Raw genomic sequence first — 20,370 nt, forward strand, 5'->3', positions numbered from 1 at the left:
AGGTTCCAAAGTGGGAATGACAAGACTGTTTGGAAAATGGAACTACATCTCTCCCTCTCCGTCTCGTAAAAGCCAGCAGAATGCACATTCCTTTGATCCCACTCCCACTGTGTGTTATGTATAGGCAGGGAGAGAGGGCAATGGCCGCAGCTTTCAGCCTTAAAAAAGGAAATATAAATCTCTATAAGATATCACCTGCCTCTACTATTTTTCTTTTTGCCAGGCCTCCTTCTCCTGCCCATTAAGCTCTCCTACCTGTTTGGGAGAAGATTTACATGCACAAGTACTATGGGTGACTGGAACTCAACAAAAAAGATAGATCTTATGAAAAGAAATATTGGATTTGCAGGGGACATTTTAAGATGTTCAGCACTGATGTTTACGGGCACTTGAAGATGAAGTTGATGGCAGGAGAACACAAAGCAGAAAAAGAAGCTTTTGGATGGACAACATGGTATCCTGGGTGGATCATAAAGACTATTCATCCACCATGAGATTAGCGGAGGATCACACAGAATGGGCTACCCAAGTTGCAAACCTCCAGTAATGGAGATGCAGAAGACGACAGAAGAAGATGATGATAAAGACATTATCCCCATTTTACCAATATAAAAGCTCATTTATTACTTTTCACCTTCTCAGGACAAACTCACCCAAACAATCCCGCATAGTTTAGTGGTGGACAATGTGACCCAAGCGTAAGGAGTTACACCTTTTCATCTTTAATTTTCATGATTCTCATCTCTGGTAAAACATTTTAGGACCTTCTACTTCAAAAAATTCAAAGCAATACAAACATTTCAGTTACATTAAAGAGATATTTATTCCTTTCATTACACACTGAGAGAAATCTGGAAATTCAAAAAGGTAAGATGGCTCTACTTCATCCTCCATCCATGCCACTATGTCTTCCCCATCAATCTCTTCCCCAACTCTCAAATCTCATCCCAAAACAATAGAACAAAGGAAGGGGAACCCTTTCTGAATGGGGAATAATCACAATATGGTGAAATCAAACTAGTTAGGGATGGAAAAGACCCAGCACTTTATCAGTCTCCAGCCAGTGTGAGACTGTTTGCTACAGTGATGTCTGCAGTACTTCATCAATCATTTTTAAATGATCTAACCAACCAGGCTTCCATCAATTCCCTTTAGATTCTTTTCCAGGCTCTATCAGGTCTGGCCATTGGGAAACATTTCCAGAAAATTAATCCAAACTTTAATTTGTTTAAGATCATCCTATTACTCCTAGGTATGGCCACCCTAAATGATTCTTCTCGTGCTGCATCAAGCAAAATGGATGCTGGATTTCTTTTAAAAGATCCTCTGGGCGGAAAAGCACCACCCACTCTTGTGATTGAGCAACTGACATTCAGTGATGTAACACAGCTTAAACGTGACTCCTCCCTCAGTTCTGGTGAAGTAGTATTACGGAGCTATTACAGTGGATTTCTGGAAAGACAGATGTTTCCCATCAGCCATGTCATGTTTGTGTTAAATAACAGATATTTTTAACATATTGTGTTACTCCATCCATCTTAGTGAATTGCCCGTCTTGTAAAATTCTTTTAATTATGTTATTTTCTCTCCACTATCTTCATCATCTACAATTATTTATAGTATTATTGTCTTGGTTTCAAACACCAGTTATAAACATTGTTGCAACAGTTCCTAAATGGGGGTTTTATTTATTTATTTGTCTGTGTGCGTGCGCGCTCAAGAATAAAATAATTATTTGAAATGTTTTGACAGGGGTTTCTTGCTCTCACACACACACCTCCCAAAAGGAAAATTTTAAGGTAATATTGAGCAGATCAAGTTTGTTTTTCATTGGGGATCTCAAAGAATCAATCTTCCAGAGGATGGCACAGCTCTATCCTGAGCCTGAAGGTCCGCCAGCCACTTACTTCTGGGGGAGCAGAGCAACCTCTGAGCCAGAGTTTGGCAGGAGTAAATGCTCTGCTGGATTAAGTTTCAGCATAATGTTCTCGATAGGAATCAGAGCAGCATCCCTAAAGTGCACTGGGAGGCTAAAACGCCAACCATCAAGATGGATGGTTTGTTTTTATTTTTATAGAGATTTCTAAACCTCAACTTTCACCCCTAACCCCCCTCTCTCTCCCTCCTCCCATTCCCAGCCACCTCCAAAGGCCCATCTGTCCATTTCATTTAATAGAAACCTATATTTCCTAGCTAATGGATGCACTTGGCTAAGAGGAGATAATCTCTTTGTGTTCGCTTCAGTTGTCTCACTCCTGTTATCATATTAATACTGATTAAACATGAAACCCAACATTTAAGACAGACCGCATGCACTACTTAAAAGGGACAAAATCCCATGAATTTGGACTTGCACATGCTAATCTACATGGAATGTGGTCCTCACTGGAAAGACTCTCCTTCGTGTTTGGATGCCACCCATATTGATTTTCACAGGGCAATCCTGCTTTGTTGGAGCTGTCCTATGTGGGATCACAGGACATCAGAGGTTTCCTGAAATAGCTGTGGAGTTGATACAGCCCCTACATTAGGAGAGTGATCCTGTTGTCATACCATTATAATTCAAGTAGCAGGGAAGTTTAAGGTCAATCCTTGGCTCTGTCAGGAACTTCCTGTGGGCACTTGAGGAAATCACAATATTTCTTTGTGACTCAGTTTCCCTATCTGAAAAAGATAATACCTATGTCAAAGTGGGGTTGTGAGGCCAATTAATTAATGCCTATAAGGTGCTTCACATTGTATCTTCAAATATCATCAAATAAGCAAAACTTATTCAACAAGTTTTAGGATTCAAGCTATTTTTTCAAATGGGCTACATTTTTTAAGGAGGGGGGAAAGGCTCCAGTAATATCTCATGAGAAGGATATGATTTTATCATAGCACTGAAAGGAAAAAAAGCCATCTTCAAATTCCTAAAAATAAAGAAACATGCCCCACTCCAAGGAAAAAGCAGAAGGAATTTTCAAGAACTCATTAGTAAGTTAATATGTCAAGTCTACCAGCCAATATCTGATTGGAGAGGAACAGAGTGGGAGAGAACAGTTATGGAGAAAATTCACTATTCAAAGATAAATTAAAAAATTACTAGAATGTGTCTCTTCAGTTACAACTACCTGTGAAAACTAGCAGCCAAGCAGGTGATTGAGGAAAGAAACAAGTAATACTTAACTTCACACACAATTTATTCTATTCCAGTTTTTATATTACATCCTTCACTGTGGTATTTAAATGTCCCATTCTTTTTACTCAGTTCTTTCTCTGAAAACTCTGTTGCATAGTATGTGCAAAACATCACAAACTTTTAAAAATTATCCGTTGAGGTACATTATCTTTGGATTTTAATACTGTCTGTTTAAATCCATGACAATCACCACTTTTTACAAGAGTTACTAACGCTGCCACCTATTTTTGTAGGACCTATTGTATTATGTTTATTGCTGTGCCACACCAAGGCTGCAGAGGGATGCAAGTTCATCAGATTTATTCCCAGAGCTGTGCTGATATCAAGTACATTGGTTTATGAATATGGAGGTAATCAATTTGAGCATTGTTAGCATCTGTTCCATTACGAAACAAAAACAAAATCACCACACACATAAATAGACCAATATACTCTACCCAAATATTTGCTAACTAAAGTAATTGTCCACTTAAACTATATCCCACATTCCTTAGAGACTGAAGACTGGTCAGAGAGTTCCGGGCATCCCCATTCTTGTGGTACCTTTTCTGAAAAGGGATGCTCCGTGTCCTGCACAACTTTGGAGGAGATGAGGTTACACTATGGGCAGGAAAGCTCCCTTGAGATGTCAAGAAGGCTAACCTAACCTTGTGAGATCCATATAAACAAACAACTGAACATGGAGAGCCTTGAACTGAGGGACTGCTGTTTACCTAACCCCTGAACTGCAAAAGACATCAATCCCTGCCTTATTAAAGAAATGCATACACTAGCTTGGCATGCCTGCTCGAGCAACTCTCTCATATTCACAGCTTCTCAGGGGTTGAAGGAAGTTCTAACGGATCCTGTCCCATAAATAAAAGCCTTCTGGCATGCGATAGCTAAATTGTATTAAGACAGGATGAGACAGCTCCAGTTAGAAGCCACGGGTGGGGGGTGGACTGAAGTGCCCTATATAAGTTCACTTAGTGGGTTTTTTCCCCTTTTCCATTCCAAGTCAGCTCTAAGTACCTGGTAAAATGAAACTAGCAGGGAACCCAAAACTTCCCTCCATCAGTATAAATACAGTAGAGCTGTATCAAAAAAACAGAAACATGCTTACATAACCTGCGTGCATACAGTTTTAAATTCAGAGAGATGGAGGCTACATCTACAACAGGGATCGACAACCTTTGGCACACGGCTCACCAGGGTCGGGTCGGTTTGTTTACCTGCTATGTTCACAGGTTCGGCCGATCCTGGCTCCCACTGGCTGCGGTTCACCACTCCAGGCCAATGGGGGTGGCGGGAAGCAGCGGCCAGCACCTGGCAGGTAAACAAACTGGCCTGGTGCTTACCCTGGCGAGCCACGTGCCAAAGGTTGCCGATCCCTGATCTACATTATGGAGACTATACCAGCATAGCTATGTTGGTATAATTCCGTAGCATGGCAGCAAAAGAAACAAAACATTTCAACATAATTCAATTCTGTCTTTGCAGAAATGTTTCTGCAAGTGATTTGTTTACAGCCCAGGGAGAAAACCATGTATCAAGCAAACAAGTATTTCCAGTGGGGGAAAAAGTCCCAAATTGAGGAATTACTGACCTAAAAAACAGATCCAGTTCCCATTAGATTATAGTACTTCTGGAGTTCAATGTACATCTTCAGAGGAGAAACTTGTTAGAACACTTAATAGCAATGAGACATGAAAAAGAAAATCCACACTTCACGATACCCAGCTCCCTTTTGTCAGCAGAAACTTTTGTGCTTTGGCACTTTTCCAGTTCTTTAAAAATGTCCTCTCCCCTGCACTAATAGGGTTACCCTGCATCCATTCTAACTTCTCCATGTTTCTCTCTCTCTTTGCATAGGCTGTATCACCATTATGCTAGGGTAAGAGATAATTAATTATTCCTAATCACAATGATTATGACTACAGGGACAGGATCAAGGCTTCACAACAACAAAGACCAAATTTATATTTTTTCTGGTAATATTTTTATTATAGTAGCAACCATAATGTGCTGGGTGCTGTACTAATAGGAAGAGAATCCATACTGCAAAGAGTTTATGCTCTAAATAGACAAGACAAAGGAAGTATTCTTTTCCTTAATTTATAGCTGGAGAACTGAGGCAATGACAGATTAACTGATTTACTCCAAATATATAAGAAATCTGTGGTGGAGCCAGGGATTAAATGAAAATCCCTGAATGCCTAGCATAAGAACATAAGAATGATCACACTGGCTCAGACCAAAGGTCAATTTAGCTCAGTATCATGTCTTCCAACAGTGGCCAATGCCAGGTGCCCCAGAGGGAATGAACAGAATAGGGTAATCATCAGGTGATCCATTTCCTGCGCCCATTCCCAGCTTCTGGCAAACAGAGGCAGGAGACACGATCCCTGCCCACCCTAGCTAATAGCCACTGATGGACATATACTCCATGAATTTATCTAGTTCTTTCTTAAACCCTGTTATAGTCTTGGCCTTCACAACATCAGCCTCAACCACAAAACCATTCCTCCTCATTTACATTCTAAAAAGACCAAAGCAGATGAAAGAGGCGGCAAAAGGCAAAGTGATGAAGGGGATGGTAGGCATCCAGCTCATTTGTTCAAGTATTTAATATTAGTTTTATTTACTTTACTAAAAACAATCGTTTGGGGCTGAGCACAGGATTTGAAGCAAGCAAGAATGATTGACACAGAAAGGGATCATAGAATGCCAGGGTTGGAAGAGACCTCAGGAGGTCATCTAGTCCAACCCCCTGCTCAAAGCATGGCCAATCCCCAACTAAATCATCCCAGCTAGGGCTTCCTCAAGCCTGATCTTAAAAGCCTCTAAGGAAGGAGTTTCCATCACTGCCCTAGGTAACCCATTACAATGTTTCATCACCCTTCTAGTGAAAAAGGTTTTCCTAATATCCAACCTAAACCTCCCCCATTGCAACTTGAGACCATTACTCCTTGTTCTGTTATCTGCTACCACTAAGAACAGTCTAGCTCCATCCTCTTCAGAACCCCACTTCAAGTAGTTGAAAGCAGCTACCAATTTCCCCCCCTCCCATTCTCCACATCCTTCTTGTAGTGTGGGGCCCAAAACTGGACACAGTATTCCAGATGAGGCCTCACCAATGTCGAATAGAGGGGAATGATCACGTCCCTCGATCTGCTGGCAATGCCCCTACGTATACAGCCCAAAATGCCATTAGCTTTCTTGGCAACAAGGGCACTCTGTCGACTCACATCCAGCTTCTCATCCACTGTAACCCCTAGGTCCTTTTCTGCAGAACTGCTGCCTAGCCATTCGATCCCTAGTCTGTAGCAGTGCACAGGATTCTTCCATCCTAAGTGCAGGACCCTGCATTTGTCCTTGTTGAACCTCATCAGATTTCTTTTGGCCCAATCCTCCAATTTGTCTAGGTCCCTCTGTACCCTATCCCTACCCTCCAGCATATCTACCACTCGTCCCAGTTTAGTGTCATCTGCAAACTTGCTGAGGGTGCAATCCACATCATCCTCCAGATCATTAATAAAAATATTGAACAAAACTGGCCCCAGGACTGACCCTTGGGGCACTCCGCTTGATACCAGCTGCCAACTAGACATGGAGCCACTGATCACTACCCGTTGAGCCCAACGATCTAGTCAGCTTTCTATCCACCTTATAGTCCATAAAATTGTGGGAGTAATAAAGGTGAGAGAGGGAAGTGTGAAGGTGGAAGATGAAGAGTGATGGAAGTGTAATGCACAGGGAGAATGAAGTTGAGTAACTGAAAGGTGGCAAAGAATGAAAGCAGATTCCTGAAATTACCTAAAATGTTACTGTCCAGCAGCGCTTCTTGACAACCAATTCCAGAACAGATTAAAAAGGGGAATAATAAACTCAAAAGAGGCAAAAAAACATGTCATATTAAAATCCACAGCACGTTACTATGTGCAATAAGTACTCGCCTGGGACTAGAGATCCTATGACCAAAATCATAAACTCAGCCATTATATTAAGAAAATAATTTAATATCAGGATGGTTTGGTTTTGCCTTTTTCACAATAACCGTTATTCCATAGAAATATGGGCTATGCTTCCTGCAGCCATTTTTATAGCTGAAGTTTGGCTATTAATCACAACTGTTACGCTGTATTTATATACAGGAAATGCTTTAGTTGCTGATGTAAAATATTGTAATAGAAGATATACTGTAACAGAGAGCCATCAGTACAGGTCTATAGAAGCTCTGTTTATGATCTATTCTTTGTTAAGCATTGAAACCATGATGAGTTCTGTATAAGATACAATCTTTGTAATATAGACCTGACACAAAAGAGTACTGTTAGGAAACAAACTATTTCCTGGTCCTATACACATAGCCTGGGTCAAGGTTCCAAAGGTTAGTATGCCTGTCGCATGACAGGGGTCAACGCCCATGAAGTAGCGATTACTGTTACAGTCAATGTTCCAAACAGCTTACAATTAAAAAACCACAAAGAAATGTGCCCCAAGGAAGTCCTAATGACATACACCTCTAAAACGTGCCCAGACTTTAAAAAGAGATCAGAATAAATGTTAGTAGGAAGGGAACGTGAAATGGGGGAACTATCAAAGCCAAGGGATCACAAAAAACTTCTTTATAGGAAGTAGAAATATTTAATTTCCATTGCTCACCAGGCCTATCCTTATGGCATTTAAATTCTGAATACAATATCTGTATTTCTAAGCTTCTATTTAAACATTTTATAATCACCATTCCTACTTGTGCATATGTGTAAGTCACAGGTAATTTTTTTTTTTTAATTACTGAACGTTACTAAAGAAAGTTCCTTCTTGGCCATCATCTGACCTAGGCCCCAGTCCAGCAATTGGATCCACATAAGTTGACCCTTGCACACATGTGTAGCCCCATTGAAGCCAATGAGGCCCTGTGCAGCCACAAGGGTCCTTCCTTCCCAACTATGCGTTATACAAATGAGAGATGCTGAAGATTTTTAAGGCTGTTTAAGATAAGTTATAATTTTTATAATAAAGATTAGTTTTATGAGAAAAATATGTATTGTTAAATTTTTGTAGAATCCTTTGCCCTATCATGATCTTCTAAGGAGCACTGAATGAGTTATATATAGTATAAATTATATATGATCTGATGCTGAATTATACTGAATATCACAGAATACCATAGAATCATAGGACTGGAAGCGACCTTGAGAGGTAATCTAGTCCAAACCCCAGCACTCATGGCAGGACTAAGTATTATCTAGATCATCCCTGACAGGCATTTGTATAACTTATTCTTAAAAATCTCTAATGATGGAGATTCCACAACCTCCCTAGGCAATTTATTCCAGTGCTTAATCACCCTGACAGTTAGGAAGTTTTTCCTATTGTCCAACCTAAACTGTCCTTGCTGCAATTTAAGCCCCTTGCTTCTTGTCCTATCCTCAGAGGTGAAGGAGAAGACGGTTTCTCCCTCCTCCTTGTAACAACCTTTTATGTACTTGAAAACTGTTATGTCCACTCTCAGTCTTCTCCTCTCCAGACTAAATAAACCAAATTTTTTCAATCATTCTCTCATAGGTCATGTTTTATAGACCTTTAATCATTTTTGTTGCTCTTCTCTGGATTTTCTTTTTATCCACCTCTTTTCTGAAATGTGGCCCCCAGGACTGGATACAATACCCCAGTTGAGGCCTAATCAGCGCTGAGTAGAGCGGAAGAATTACTTCTCGTGTCTTGCTTATAACACTCCTGCTAACACATCCCAGAAAGTTTGCCTTTTTTTTTTTTTTTGGCAATAGCGTTACACTGTTGACTCATATTTACCTTGCGATCCTCGGATCCCTTTCTGCAGTCCTCCTTCCTAGACTGTTTGTTCCTTTCTAAGTGAAGTACTTTGCATTTGTCCTTCTTGAATTTCATCTGATTTACTTCAGACCATGTCTCTAGTTTGTCCAGATCATTTTGAATTTTAATCCTATCCTCCAAAGCACTTGCAGCCTCTCCCAGCTTGGTATCATCTGCAAACTTTATAAGTGTACTCTCTATGCCATTATCTAAATCACTGATGAAGATATTGAACAGAACTGGACACAGAACTGATCCCTGCCGGACCCCACTCATTATGCCCTTCCAGCTTGACTGAGAACCACTGATAACTATTTTCTGGGAACGGTTTTCCAACCAGTTATGCACCCACCTTATAGCAGCTCCATCTAGGTTGTATTTCTCTAGTTTGTTTGATGAGACGTTTCTGTGAGACAGTATCTAAAGTATGAAAATTCCTTTTCTTTCAATTGGATATTGTAAGAGGCAGAGAAACAATTTTGTTTTTTTCACACAATCTAGCCAAACTGTCTAGGCAAAAAATGAAGACACCACTGTTTACCCTTTTTCTCTAAAATAGTAAATTCCACACAAGAAACTACAGAAGAGTGTTAAATTTGCAAAGTGAAACACCTGAAAGTCAGGAAATGCCAAAGGCAAGGTTGCATGTGCAACTCTGTCTGCTCTTGTGCATGTGTGTTATTACATGGCTTTAATTACATTAAATTATTCTATGAATAAAATAGTAAATAATAAATAACAACAACAACAACAACAATGTAGTGAATTAAAGAAACGTTCTGTAGATCCGTATCACGTTCTAGTTCAAACCCTGTTTGTAACTACAGCACTGTAAATTCAAAATAAATCCACTGAAGTCAATAATTATGTGCGGAATTTGTCCTTTAGTGCAAAAGATATATAGTTGAAATAAGAATGCCCACTTACCTTACCTGTTTGAGCTAAAGCAAAATCGCTTCTTTTCCCAAGCTTTCCTTTGATAGTGTTTTACTCTCACGATCACACTCCCATTTTCATATCTAAATACCCCCCACCCCAACCCTGCCCTTTGCCAACCAAGAAGGAAGGAAGAATTCATTGATGCTATTTTTGCTTTTCAGAGGTGCTATGCTACTATGACGATGTGGGCTATAAGTGCCTAAATAGGTAGATTAAAAATCCAGGAGTCTTTACTGAGTCTAATCACTATAGTTTGTCATCACATCAAATAAGTGTAGCTAGAAAGCCAAAGCTAGACTCACACTGCAACATGTCTAAAAAAGGCTGCTGCCTCACTTCATATTTCTAAATTCAGCTGATCTTTACTGTCTTAAGTGTTTCTCTCTCTCTCTTCTAGCCTTGCCCAGTTTAATGGAACCATCCTGCATTCTGAAAGCAGTTCACTAAACTGTTACCTGCAGAAACTTGTCAAATGAATAAAACTGTCACATACAATCTCTATTAATGAGTTTATTCCATCATCTGGTATTTGTTCAGAACAGCTTTGCTGTTAGATCAAATGCAGTTTCCATGGCACTGAAAATTATCTTCTTGGAGACAACCCAGTCCCCCATAGCCTCCACAAGTGCGGAGGAACCTCTTGCAGCAAAATCAGTGGTTCCGCTGTGCAAGTGAGGGGAGGAACCCAAAAGGAGTTGCACACCTCAGTGCATCATAGCCCAGCTCTGGGCCTCCTCACACCCTGAGGCACAGCAAAAATGGTTCAGCTGTTTCTGAAAATGAGATGAGGGGAAAATATATAGTTTTGCCCATATCAAAAAGATCTTACAACCATTTTGTGGGGAAGTTCTAGTGCTTTGGAGCAAGCACTTCCCATACAGCAAGGGGGGTGGCCTTTGTGTCAGGGATATGTCCTTTGCTGTCCCAGTTAAAATCCACCAAAATTTGGCCAAGCTACAAGCCTTTGAATAATATCAGTTTACATATTTTCAGTAGAGACTTGAGATTTTGGAAGCTAAATTCCCTAAAGATTACACCTGCGCTGGGTATGCTCTAGTCTAGGGCTGAATGGACTTTTCCTGTAATTGTTCTTCCCAGCTGCTGGGCATCTGAACTAAGAGAAAGGATACTGTCTCTCTGTGCCCTCTGGACTCCACCTGTTGGTGCCAGGTATAAGGGAAAAGGGAAGAGATGGCAGCCACAGAGGGAGTACATTGGGACAAGGAGGCCTGGAGGACTGGAAGCTGGCCAGAGTCAGGAAGACAAATTGGGAGTCACTGGACAGAGGCAGGGAGCAAAAGGTGGGGAAGGACACTTAGATTGGACAAGAAGGCTACTTGGAAGTTATTCTGTTAGTTCAAATAGCAGAAGTCTGTGCTATGAATCTTAAAATTTGGTTCGAGGATGAGTACATAAATATTTTAGCTTGTACCAATAGGATGCTTTCACTCTCTCGGGGAAAAAAGGGTTCAGCGTGCTTTGCTCTTTAGCAAATGGCTAATGGCTGTTGATGGAGCAGCAATTTTTTTCCAGAGACCACCCAGATTCATAAGTCCAAGCTGAGTATACTGACCACTATGGATATATAGGGGAGAGTTGGGGAGAAGGGTAAGAATTGTACAAGATGACCCAGGACCAGTAGCAAGAGGAAATCTATAGAGCCTCCAGTTAGACTGGCTAACTCTTTCTTCTAGGAAGGTGATTATCTTTATTGGGATGATTTATATGTTTTAACACTGTGATGTCGGGTTCCTTTCCCACAAAAAGGAGCATACGGGGAGAAAGGAAGGTGGCTTTATCTAATTCTGTACAACTGTTCAAACAAATGTCTATTCACCTGCAGAAAAAGCAGCAGGCACTCTGTAGCACACACTAGTCTACACAGTACCTAGCTTGTGGGCCTACCTAGGAGTTCGGTTGTTGGGCACACTTTTCAGAAGCACAGGTATGCACTCAATGAATACTATATGTCTCCTGGTGCTTTATATTTCCACCCTCAGTGTTCGCTCAGTCCTAGAACAGCAAACTGCTAAACAAATGTTCTAATTACAATCCAATACTTGAATAATGGTGCTAGAATCTGCACAAACCCTATTAACGCTAGCCCGCAATGACCAGCTGCCTGTCAAGCCAATCTTTAAAATCAATATATCACTCTTCAGTGCTCCAAGTTTCGAGAGAACCTACTGCACTTCACTCATTACTGTCAAGAGGTAAGATGTTCCAGATACTAGCACAGAAGAGGAGGAGCACCAGATAAAAAATTACACATATTTGACTTCTGTTTTCAATCAAGAGGAAAGTGTATAAATCCTGGCTTTGTCTCAGCCAACAATACTCTCCAAGGTCAATAAATCTGGATATTCAGCTCTTCAAAGGTCAATGTGTGCTTACAAGGTAGGCTAGACTCTTTCTGGCCAGCTTCTCCATGTAAATGCAATCCAGACTTCTAGCTCCTTTGTGGTCAACAGGACTTTTACATTGCCACAGTTTAATCTGCTCAGGAGAGGATCATAAAGGGAAGTGATGCTTCCCTGGCAACGATCCTCTCTCAGCCTCTGTCCATACTACACTAGCCAACTTTCACAAAGAGGAAAGGAGATTTATGCTTGAAGTATCCCTTAAGGATTTTAGGTTTTGTTTGTTTTAGAGCGTAGGGGAAGGAGGACTTTGAAAGAACAAGCAGAACTAATCTTCAGCTTTTAAATAAAATGTAACTTACACAGATTTCTTGCCTTTGGGTTTTTGTGTTCTCCTCTCAACTGAAAAACTACTCAGCCGCACCTGATGCTGACAGTGAAGATAACCCATGAGGCTTAGTGGCTTGCAATTTATTTTATTTTATTTTAATAAAAGGGGACCAGATTGGGCAGGCATGGATATAAAAAGTGCTTGAATTCCGTTTGGCTTAGAGAGGAAGATTATCCTATTTTCATATAACAACACAAAAAAAGGATTCCAAAGGGTGGGATCCCCCACAAAATATAAGCATACTGGCTAGTTTAAAGGCTCTCTAAAGCTATACTTTCATATTCTCATGGTACCAGATATGTGGGGGTGGAATAGGAAAAGGTCTATACAAGATGTGGATATCCAACTTCTTGTTGGGATACCAGGACGATAACATTGGACAACCTAGAAGGAAGCCTGGCTCAGCACCTTGGGGTGCTCGCCATTTACTTTTCTTTCATCTTTGTTTCTAATGGTCTTCATAAGATTGTAAATATGCACAATGTAAGATTAAGTATAAACAATGCAGGAAACCACTTTACTGTACTGATCGTTTTCTTATACTAATGTATATTGATTTTTCTATGATTTCAATTATAATTGTCTCTATTTAATTAAAGCTTATAAAGTTTGTGCGTGTTTCACCAATATCATCTTAATCAACTCTAAATATCCATCTGAATAAAGAACCTGTCACTTGTAACTAGTGCACGGTGTACGTCAACAAATAATTTCATAATTGTAACATTCAATCAGGCTGCAATTGCCAAAGCAACTAAATGCAAGTACTCCAAAAGTACCAACTATTAATAGTGTATAGGAGTCTGGGAGACCTGTAAAGAAACCTCCTGATATTCTAAGCAGGCGTAGCATAGAGTAGTCTAGATTTTAGTAAGGATCCAGGATGAATCTGTATGGTAGACAGACTATATTTCCATTATAATTTTTCTAACCTTACATTATTCTAGTCTCTATTATTATGATTTAAACTCTTCCCACTCTGATCCCCTTGTCTCCTAAGAAGAATGTCAACTAAAAACCGACGAGTGTTCAACTTTCAAACACACAATGTTCATATAGGACTGAAATTAGGCAAAACGTGGTTGTGTCCATCCTTAGTCACATCAATGACTTCTCTTTACTTGGTAGGCAATTTTATGAATCAGGGTGGGAGGTCTATTCAATGAATGTGTGGCACCCTCTGCTATCACAGGTGACTACAGAAGTGTCACAATGGGAAGATAACATTTTTGATATGCAAGAGACCAGGGCAGAATGAGACCAGGAATCCTGCAACATCTAGCTTTGCACACTAGAATGTAAGATCTCTAGGACAAAGAACATTAGCTAGTTCTTATCACTCTTCCACATCATCCTCTATCAATACAACAGTATGGCAGACAGCATTCTAGGAAAACATACGTTCTGTCCTCTTAGCCAAAGAGCAAGCACAGAGCATTAGTCAATAGCGTGGGTATACGTTAGATCTTTAACTTTTTATGTTAACTTCTAGGTGGTTTACCCCTTCTACTAACTTTCTGGCTGCAGATGTGGAATATATTAGCTCGTTCATATGTTCCAATACTTGGAACTGGGAGATAAAAAAAAACAAAAAACTTTGGGAACAGAAGGCATGCCCACAAATAAATATGGTTTTGTCTTCATTAGCTGTCCGAAAAGAGGAACACAATCACCCTAAATTGGTACAAGTAAAATCAAAGAAAAAAGTCTGGTATTTCCATTTGCTTGTTTGTGTCTTCCTATGAAAAGTATGCATTTTATTTATTTAAATCCACTTGACTCATATAAACTCTTGTGAATTTATTGAATATGCACTTTAGCATTAAGAAACAATGTAGCTTTTTAACAACACATAGGTATAGTAAGTTCTACTGTAATGAGAAGAGAGAAGAGAAGAACTGCAGTCAAACGTGCCACAGAGCAAGAGAAAGGATAAATCCTTTCCCAACAATTAGCTCAGAAACGAGAATGAACTATGCCTGTGATATCAAGTGTGCTCAAATTGGATAAAAAAAGCCACCAAGTTTTAAGTCCATTACATGTGACAATAACTTTATACCAAGCCAGAAACAACGGAATGGGCTTATTTATAGCTAATCTACTGACTGATGACCTGAGCCACCCCAACCCACATTCTGATCTCACCAACTGAGTCTGACAGGGTCCGTCAGTACGTGGATGAGAAACCTCTAAAAAACAAAGGGCAGGGGATTCACATTCCTTTGAGTAGCTTATTGATTCCATGACCCACCTAGGTCTGTATTGTTGGAATTACTGTCTTCCAGAAAACATGAACACGAGGTCATTAAAGATTCAATGACACTTTGCTAGAGATGGGCAATTGGTTAAATGCTTTCTGCTAAATTTGTTCATAAGTTTCAACGAAACAGCATCTGATGAAGTGGGTTCTAGCCCACGAAAGCTTATGCCCAAATAAATTTGTTAGTAGCTAAGGTGCCACAAGGACTCCTCCTTGTTTTTGTTGATAAAGACTAACACAGCTATCACTCTGAAACAAATAGAGAATTCTCCACTTCCTTTCCCCTAACTGAAATGTAGTGTTACTGAGCACTGTTACAACAGTTGCCATATGTCACTCCCTTAATAGATGCATTCCAGTGCCAATTCTCACCACACAAAGTATATAGTTTGCAAAGCACTCTGGGATAACTTTGCATTTATAGCGTTGCTTATTTTTCAGAAGCCCACTAAATGTATCTTACAGAAAAGCACTGTACATAGTACACATTTTATGCATTTGAAGGACACAGCAGGATGGTTGGAAAAAATATAAGTGCCACCCTGTATATTAGTATCTCCTTTCTCTTCCACAGTTAAACCATTACATTTCCTTGCTGCAAAATCCATCCGCACAGAATAAAAAAAATCCGTCAGCAAATGAATATCTATTTTTACTTGAAATGCCAATACCACCAAGCAAGGATGCCATATCTTGCCATTCTGGGAATAAATCTTGTCCTGATATACTTACAGAAATCAGAGATGCAAAAGTGTGTCTTGTTAAGAGTGTCTTGTTCTTATACCTCCCACCACCTGGTTTTTCCTTAAAGAGCATACACAAATGTTTGGTCTAATCTATATTTGAATAACTTAAGTGATCGAACATCCACTGCTTCATCTGCAGGGATGATTCTACAGTCCCATAAATCTATGTTAAGAAACTTTACTGATAGTCAAGTTTCATTTTCCTTTGCTTCATTTCATATTATTATTTTTAGTCCTACCTCCTTGGACCACCCGAAAAGATTCCTCTCCATCTTCAGTGTTTATGCTCTTCAAATATTTGTAGCTAATCATCTCTCCCACTTAGCCATCTTTTAGCCAAGTTGTATGTATTTCTTTTCATCTCTTTCACTCGTAAATCAATCCCTCCAGACCCTTAATTGTTTTTGTTGGTCGTTTGTGAATTCCATCCAATTTACTGACAGCTTTCCAGAACTGAGCCACTCACAACTACATGCAGTATTCTAGGTGTGCTCTTATCTAGAGGAAGGAATTAAATCCTCTTTGTACTTACACAGTGATGCTAATCCACAGCCCCCAAAGCGATTTACCTCAGTAGATAATTAGTATCTGCATTTTACAAAGGGGGAAACTGAGGTACAGAGAAAGGAAGTATCTTGCCCAGTGTTGCACATAAAGTCAGTGGCAGAATCAGAAAAACAGGTGTCCTAATTCCGAATGACCTAGTGAATCCAACAGACAACAACTGCCCTTATCTCCCTCAATCTTCTCCCAGCTAGTTGAGCTACCAACCTCTGCTAGCTATATCTGAGATTTAACAACAAATCCCTGCACAATAAAACCAATCCAAAACTATCATAAGTTAACTATTCAATCAATCTGCTCATTTCCACAAATTACATTCCAGCAGTCAAGACTGGTTTTAAGTGATACAAAAGTAACTGTTGCACATGTTAGGTTGAAGCAGTTTTCACCTTATAAAGGTTGCTCATTTGTTTTTGGTTCGGATGTCTTTGTTAAGGAATCCTCAATAAACTAACTCAAGAACTTCAGAAAGGTTGAGAATAATTCTTTATGGAAGGAATCCATAGGAGGAAAAGTCTGTAAGGGAAAGCTAGGCTGAAGGCTGAGGGGGAGAAGAATCTGACCAGTTAAATTTAATTAAAAAAAAAAAAAAAAACTTGGAAAACCCATAAACAGGATGCAGACACATTAAAAAAAGCAACACTGACCTAACAAAAGAATGTGAACTGTAGTTGACTTAAACAGCATCATACCCATCAGCCCTCTCTACACAAACAAATCTTGGGAACTCTTACAGGAACCAAGTTATTTAAAATTTTCCAAACCATCTACTTTTCACTACATATACTTTTCACCTATGAGACTGTCTTGTTTTGGCCACTTCCCGTTCTTTCTGGTTGGCAAAGCTCCCAAACTTGCTTCAGGATAAAGAAAATAGCTATAATATTCTCTTTTGTCTTGTAAAAATATTAAATTCTAATATGACTGGAACAAAAAGATTCACTGGAAGAAGAACAGGAACCGAGAGGATTCTCTGTTCTATGATTTGATCTTCTCATGCTGGTATTTTCTGAAGTTGAACAGTAGATTATAAGCACCTTGGAGCAGAGACTATTTCTTCCTACTTTTGTTCAGAACTTAGCACTCTGTTAATACATGATAAATAATTATAACGTTTGCAGAAATGGGGAACATAGGGTGGTAGTCATTTCTCACACTCTTACTTCCTAAAGGATGGCACAGGCTCATTTGGCAAAGGGAATCTAACAGACTCCATCCTGCCCCATATGGGACTCATTTTTTCTATCAAGAGTTTGATCAAATTATACACACAATTTTTCTGTTATTTGATAAACGGTAATCACCACTAACAGCACTTAACAATGCTCACTACATTTTAATGCCTGAAATCATCTCTAAGTTTCCATCTGTATCAGTATTTTTATCAAAGAGGTCGATTACTGGACTCATTCCCATGTGAGCAGCTGATCTATACATCACTCAGGCCACCCTTTGATCCAAAAAAAAGGCTATTGAAAGAAGGCATCAGAACAGTGTTATTTACAAATACTTTGCCTCAGTTTTCCTCTAGAGCTCTTTGGAAAGACCTATTCACACATTTTTTTCACCTCTTACCTTAAGCAAACCTATGCTTACAGCCTATTTTTGCCAACAACCCAATGCTGTGTGTTAGCAGGGTTTCAAGTTCAAAAAAGGGCAAAGTAAATTCATCTACCTCCACGGCAAACCATTTTTAAGTCTCCATGTGTCTGCCAATTAGCATCTCAGACCGATTGGCAGAGTTTCCCAACTGGCGGCTAAACTGGAATTGTAAGTGTCCAACACATGACCCCACTCAAGATACAAATGGGGAGTCAAGTTACCACATTTACCAGGTAAGCCAAAAGGACAGAGCCTCCCACAGTCTAACCCAGTGTTTCTCATACTGGGGTCACCGCTTTGTTTGCTTGCCCCGTCCGCAGGTCCGGCCAATTGCAGCTGCCACGGGCTGCGGTTCACCGCTGCAGGCCAATGGGGACTGCTGGAAGAGGCGGCCAGTAAGTCCCTCGGCCCACGCCACTTCCAGCAGCTCCCATTGGCCTGGAGCAGCGAATCGTGGCCAGTGGGAGCCGCGATCGGCTGGGACCTGTGGATGGGACAGGTAAACAAACTGGCCCGGCCCGCCAGGGGCTTTCCCTATACAAGCGGTGACTCCAGTTTGAGAAACACTGGTCTAACCAAATAGGAGCTGCACTAAACTGGCTTTAGCTGTAAGTTGAGTGGGGGAGTGGTCAGTCTTGAAAGAGGGACTGGAAATCAGGAGACTTCAAGTCTTTTCCAGATCTGTCAATGAGATCTGTCATTGTTGTGTCCTTGTGGCAAAGTCACTTAACTTCATGTTAGTTTCCCCATTTGTATAACAGAAGCAAGCAACATTTACCTCATTGGGGATAGTGAGAATTAAATAGTTAACATTTGCAAAATACTCATAGATCTTTGGATTGAAAACACTAGAGAAATGCAAAGTATTACTACTATTAAATTACTCTTATTTTACTATTTGAATTTTAAACGCAGCACTTATTGGTGTCACGATCCAGAACAACTTTTGTCATAGTAAGTAGTATGCTTCCAAATTTGGGAAACAAAAATCACAGTGACAACACAAATAAATCATAATAAGCCATAATGCCCACCATCCAATGTTCTGTGATATTAAAGCCAAAAAAAACTTTGTTGTGATTCACCAAGGATTAAAACTACTGTAGCATAAAATATTATAGAAGTAGAAGATGCAAAAGCAATTACAGAATGTACATATACACTCAAAAACTCTACAATCCACTTATCAAAGAGATTGCCGTTTGTATTTCAAGGCAGGTTAGATAATAATACCCATAATATGGAGTATTGTTAAGGAAACTATATCCTGAATTTGTTGTATTTAATAAAAAACTACAAGTAAAAATGAACGAGGAGACACACTCCCCCGTTACCTTGTTTTAATTCCACAGCACTAATCTTTTGCTCAATGTGATGCTGCCGGAAACTTCACAATGAAATCCACACACCCCAAAAGTACATCCCATGTTGCTGAGCACTAAAGTGGAAGGGACTTCAAGCCCTGAGTATGTTGATAGATAGCAGGGGTGGCTGTATCCCATAGAGTTTGATAACAATGTCATGGTCTCTGCCATTTAATTACAGGACAAGCAGCCCACTGAGAATAAAGGACCCACTAACTGTTGATACATCTGGATCTGAACTGATGCTGCAACTTGCTGCCTTTTGTGACATTTAAGATCAGCCCCCATTTGGACAAAGTTTCGATATCTTCTACACTTAAGATTTCTGTTAGCCAAAGGAATGAGAACTTACTTGGAATTTGGATTTTAAATTTGCCACTCTGCCCAAAGCCGCCCTCTATTACTCCATCCTCTCCTGTAGATAGTTTGACTTTTAGCCCCATAAAAATCTGGATGTTAGTCTCCTTCTTAAACAATGAACGACCAATCACACTATAATCATCCAGCACCTGCAAAAGAAAAGAAAAATATATATTATATATATATATACACACACACACACGTGAGCCTAAATCATAGAATAACAAGAACAATTATACATATATGGAACACATTATAATGTGGTGTGCTTTAAAGCTTTCATCAGCATGAATTTGCGATGGCCACAACTCTCAAATGGCACAGTATGTATATAAATACTTATTCTAAGTGAGCACAGGACTGATAGCCAGGAACTACTGATTATAATCCCAACTCTTTTCCAAAACTGCAAGGGAACATCTATCTAGAAGTCATTTTCTGTGCCTCAGAGTCACCTACTATAAAAACAGGGGGAATAATACTCATGTGCCGCACATAAGTGATGTGAAGATTAATTAGCTAGCATCTATTAAGTGCTTTGAAATCTTCCCATGAAAGGCAATGGAGAACTGCAGTTGTTTGTTATTAAAGACCCTCACCACAAAACAGTTTATTCCATCGCTTATCCCAACATCACTTCTATAGATACTCCAATTCCCTCAACATCAGTTCTGTACTCATGTCACTTTGGTTTCAGTCAAGCAGGTGATTACTCAAAATTCCTCAACGCAACCCTTTAAATATTATATGTAGAAGTGAATTTTTAATCATGTTGATTTGTTAAAC

General features: G+C 39.8%; 1 protein-coding gene across 3 annotated transcripts in view; it reads right to left on the bottom strand.

Annotated features, from left to right (window-relative positions):
* EEFSEC (eukaryotic elongation factor, selenocysteine-tRNA specific) overlaps nt 1-20,370 on the bottom strand; it is a 180,281-nt gene that overhangs the window by 32,623 nt on the left and 127,288 nt on the right. For all 3 annotated transcript variants that reach the window (XM_032802737.2, XM_075073364.1, XM_075073362.1), the window contains one exon: nt 19,577-19,733. In XM_032802737.2, coding sequence (XP_032658628.1) covers nt 19,577-19,733 — 157 coding nt within the window. The remainder of the gene's footprint in view (nt 1-19,576; nt 19,734-20,370) is intronic.

The sequence above is a fragment of the Chelonoidis abingdonii genome, chromosome 17 (genome assembly GCF_003597395.2).
Source record: "Chelonoidis abingdonii isolate Lonesome George chromosome 17, CheloAbing_2.0, whole genome shotgun sequence".
Classification (NCBI taxonomy): Eukaryota; Metazoa; Chordata; order Testudines; family Testudinidae; genus Chelonoidis; species Chelonoidis abingdonii.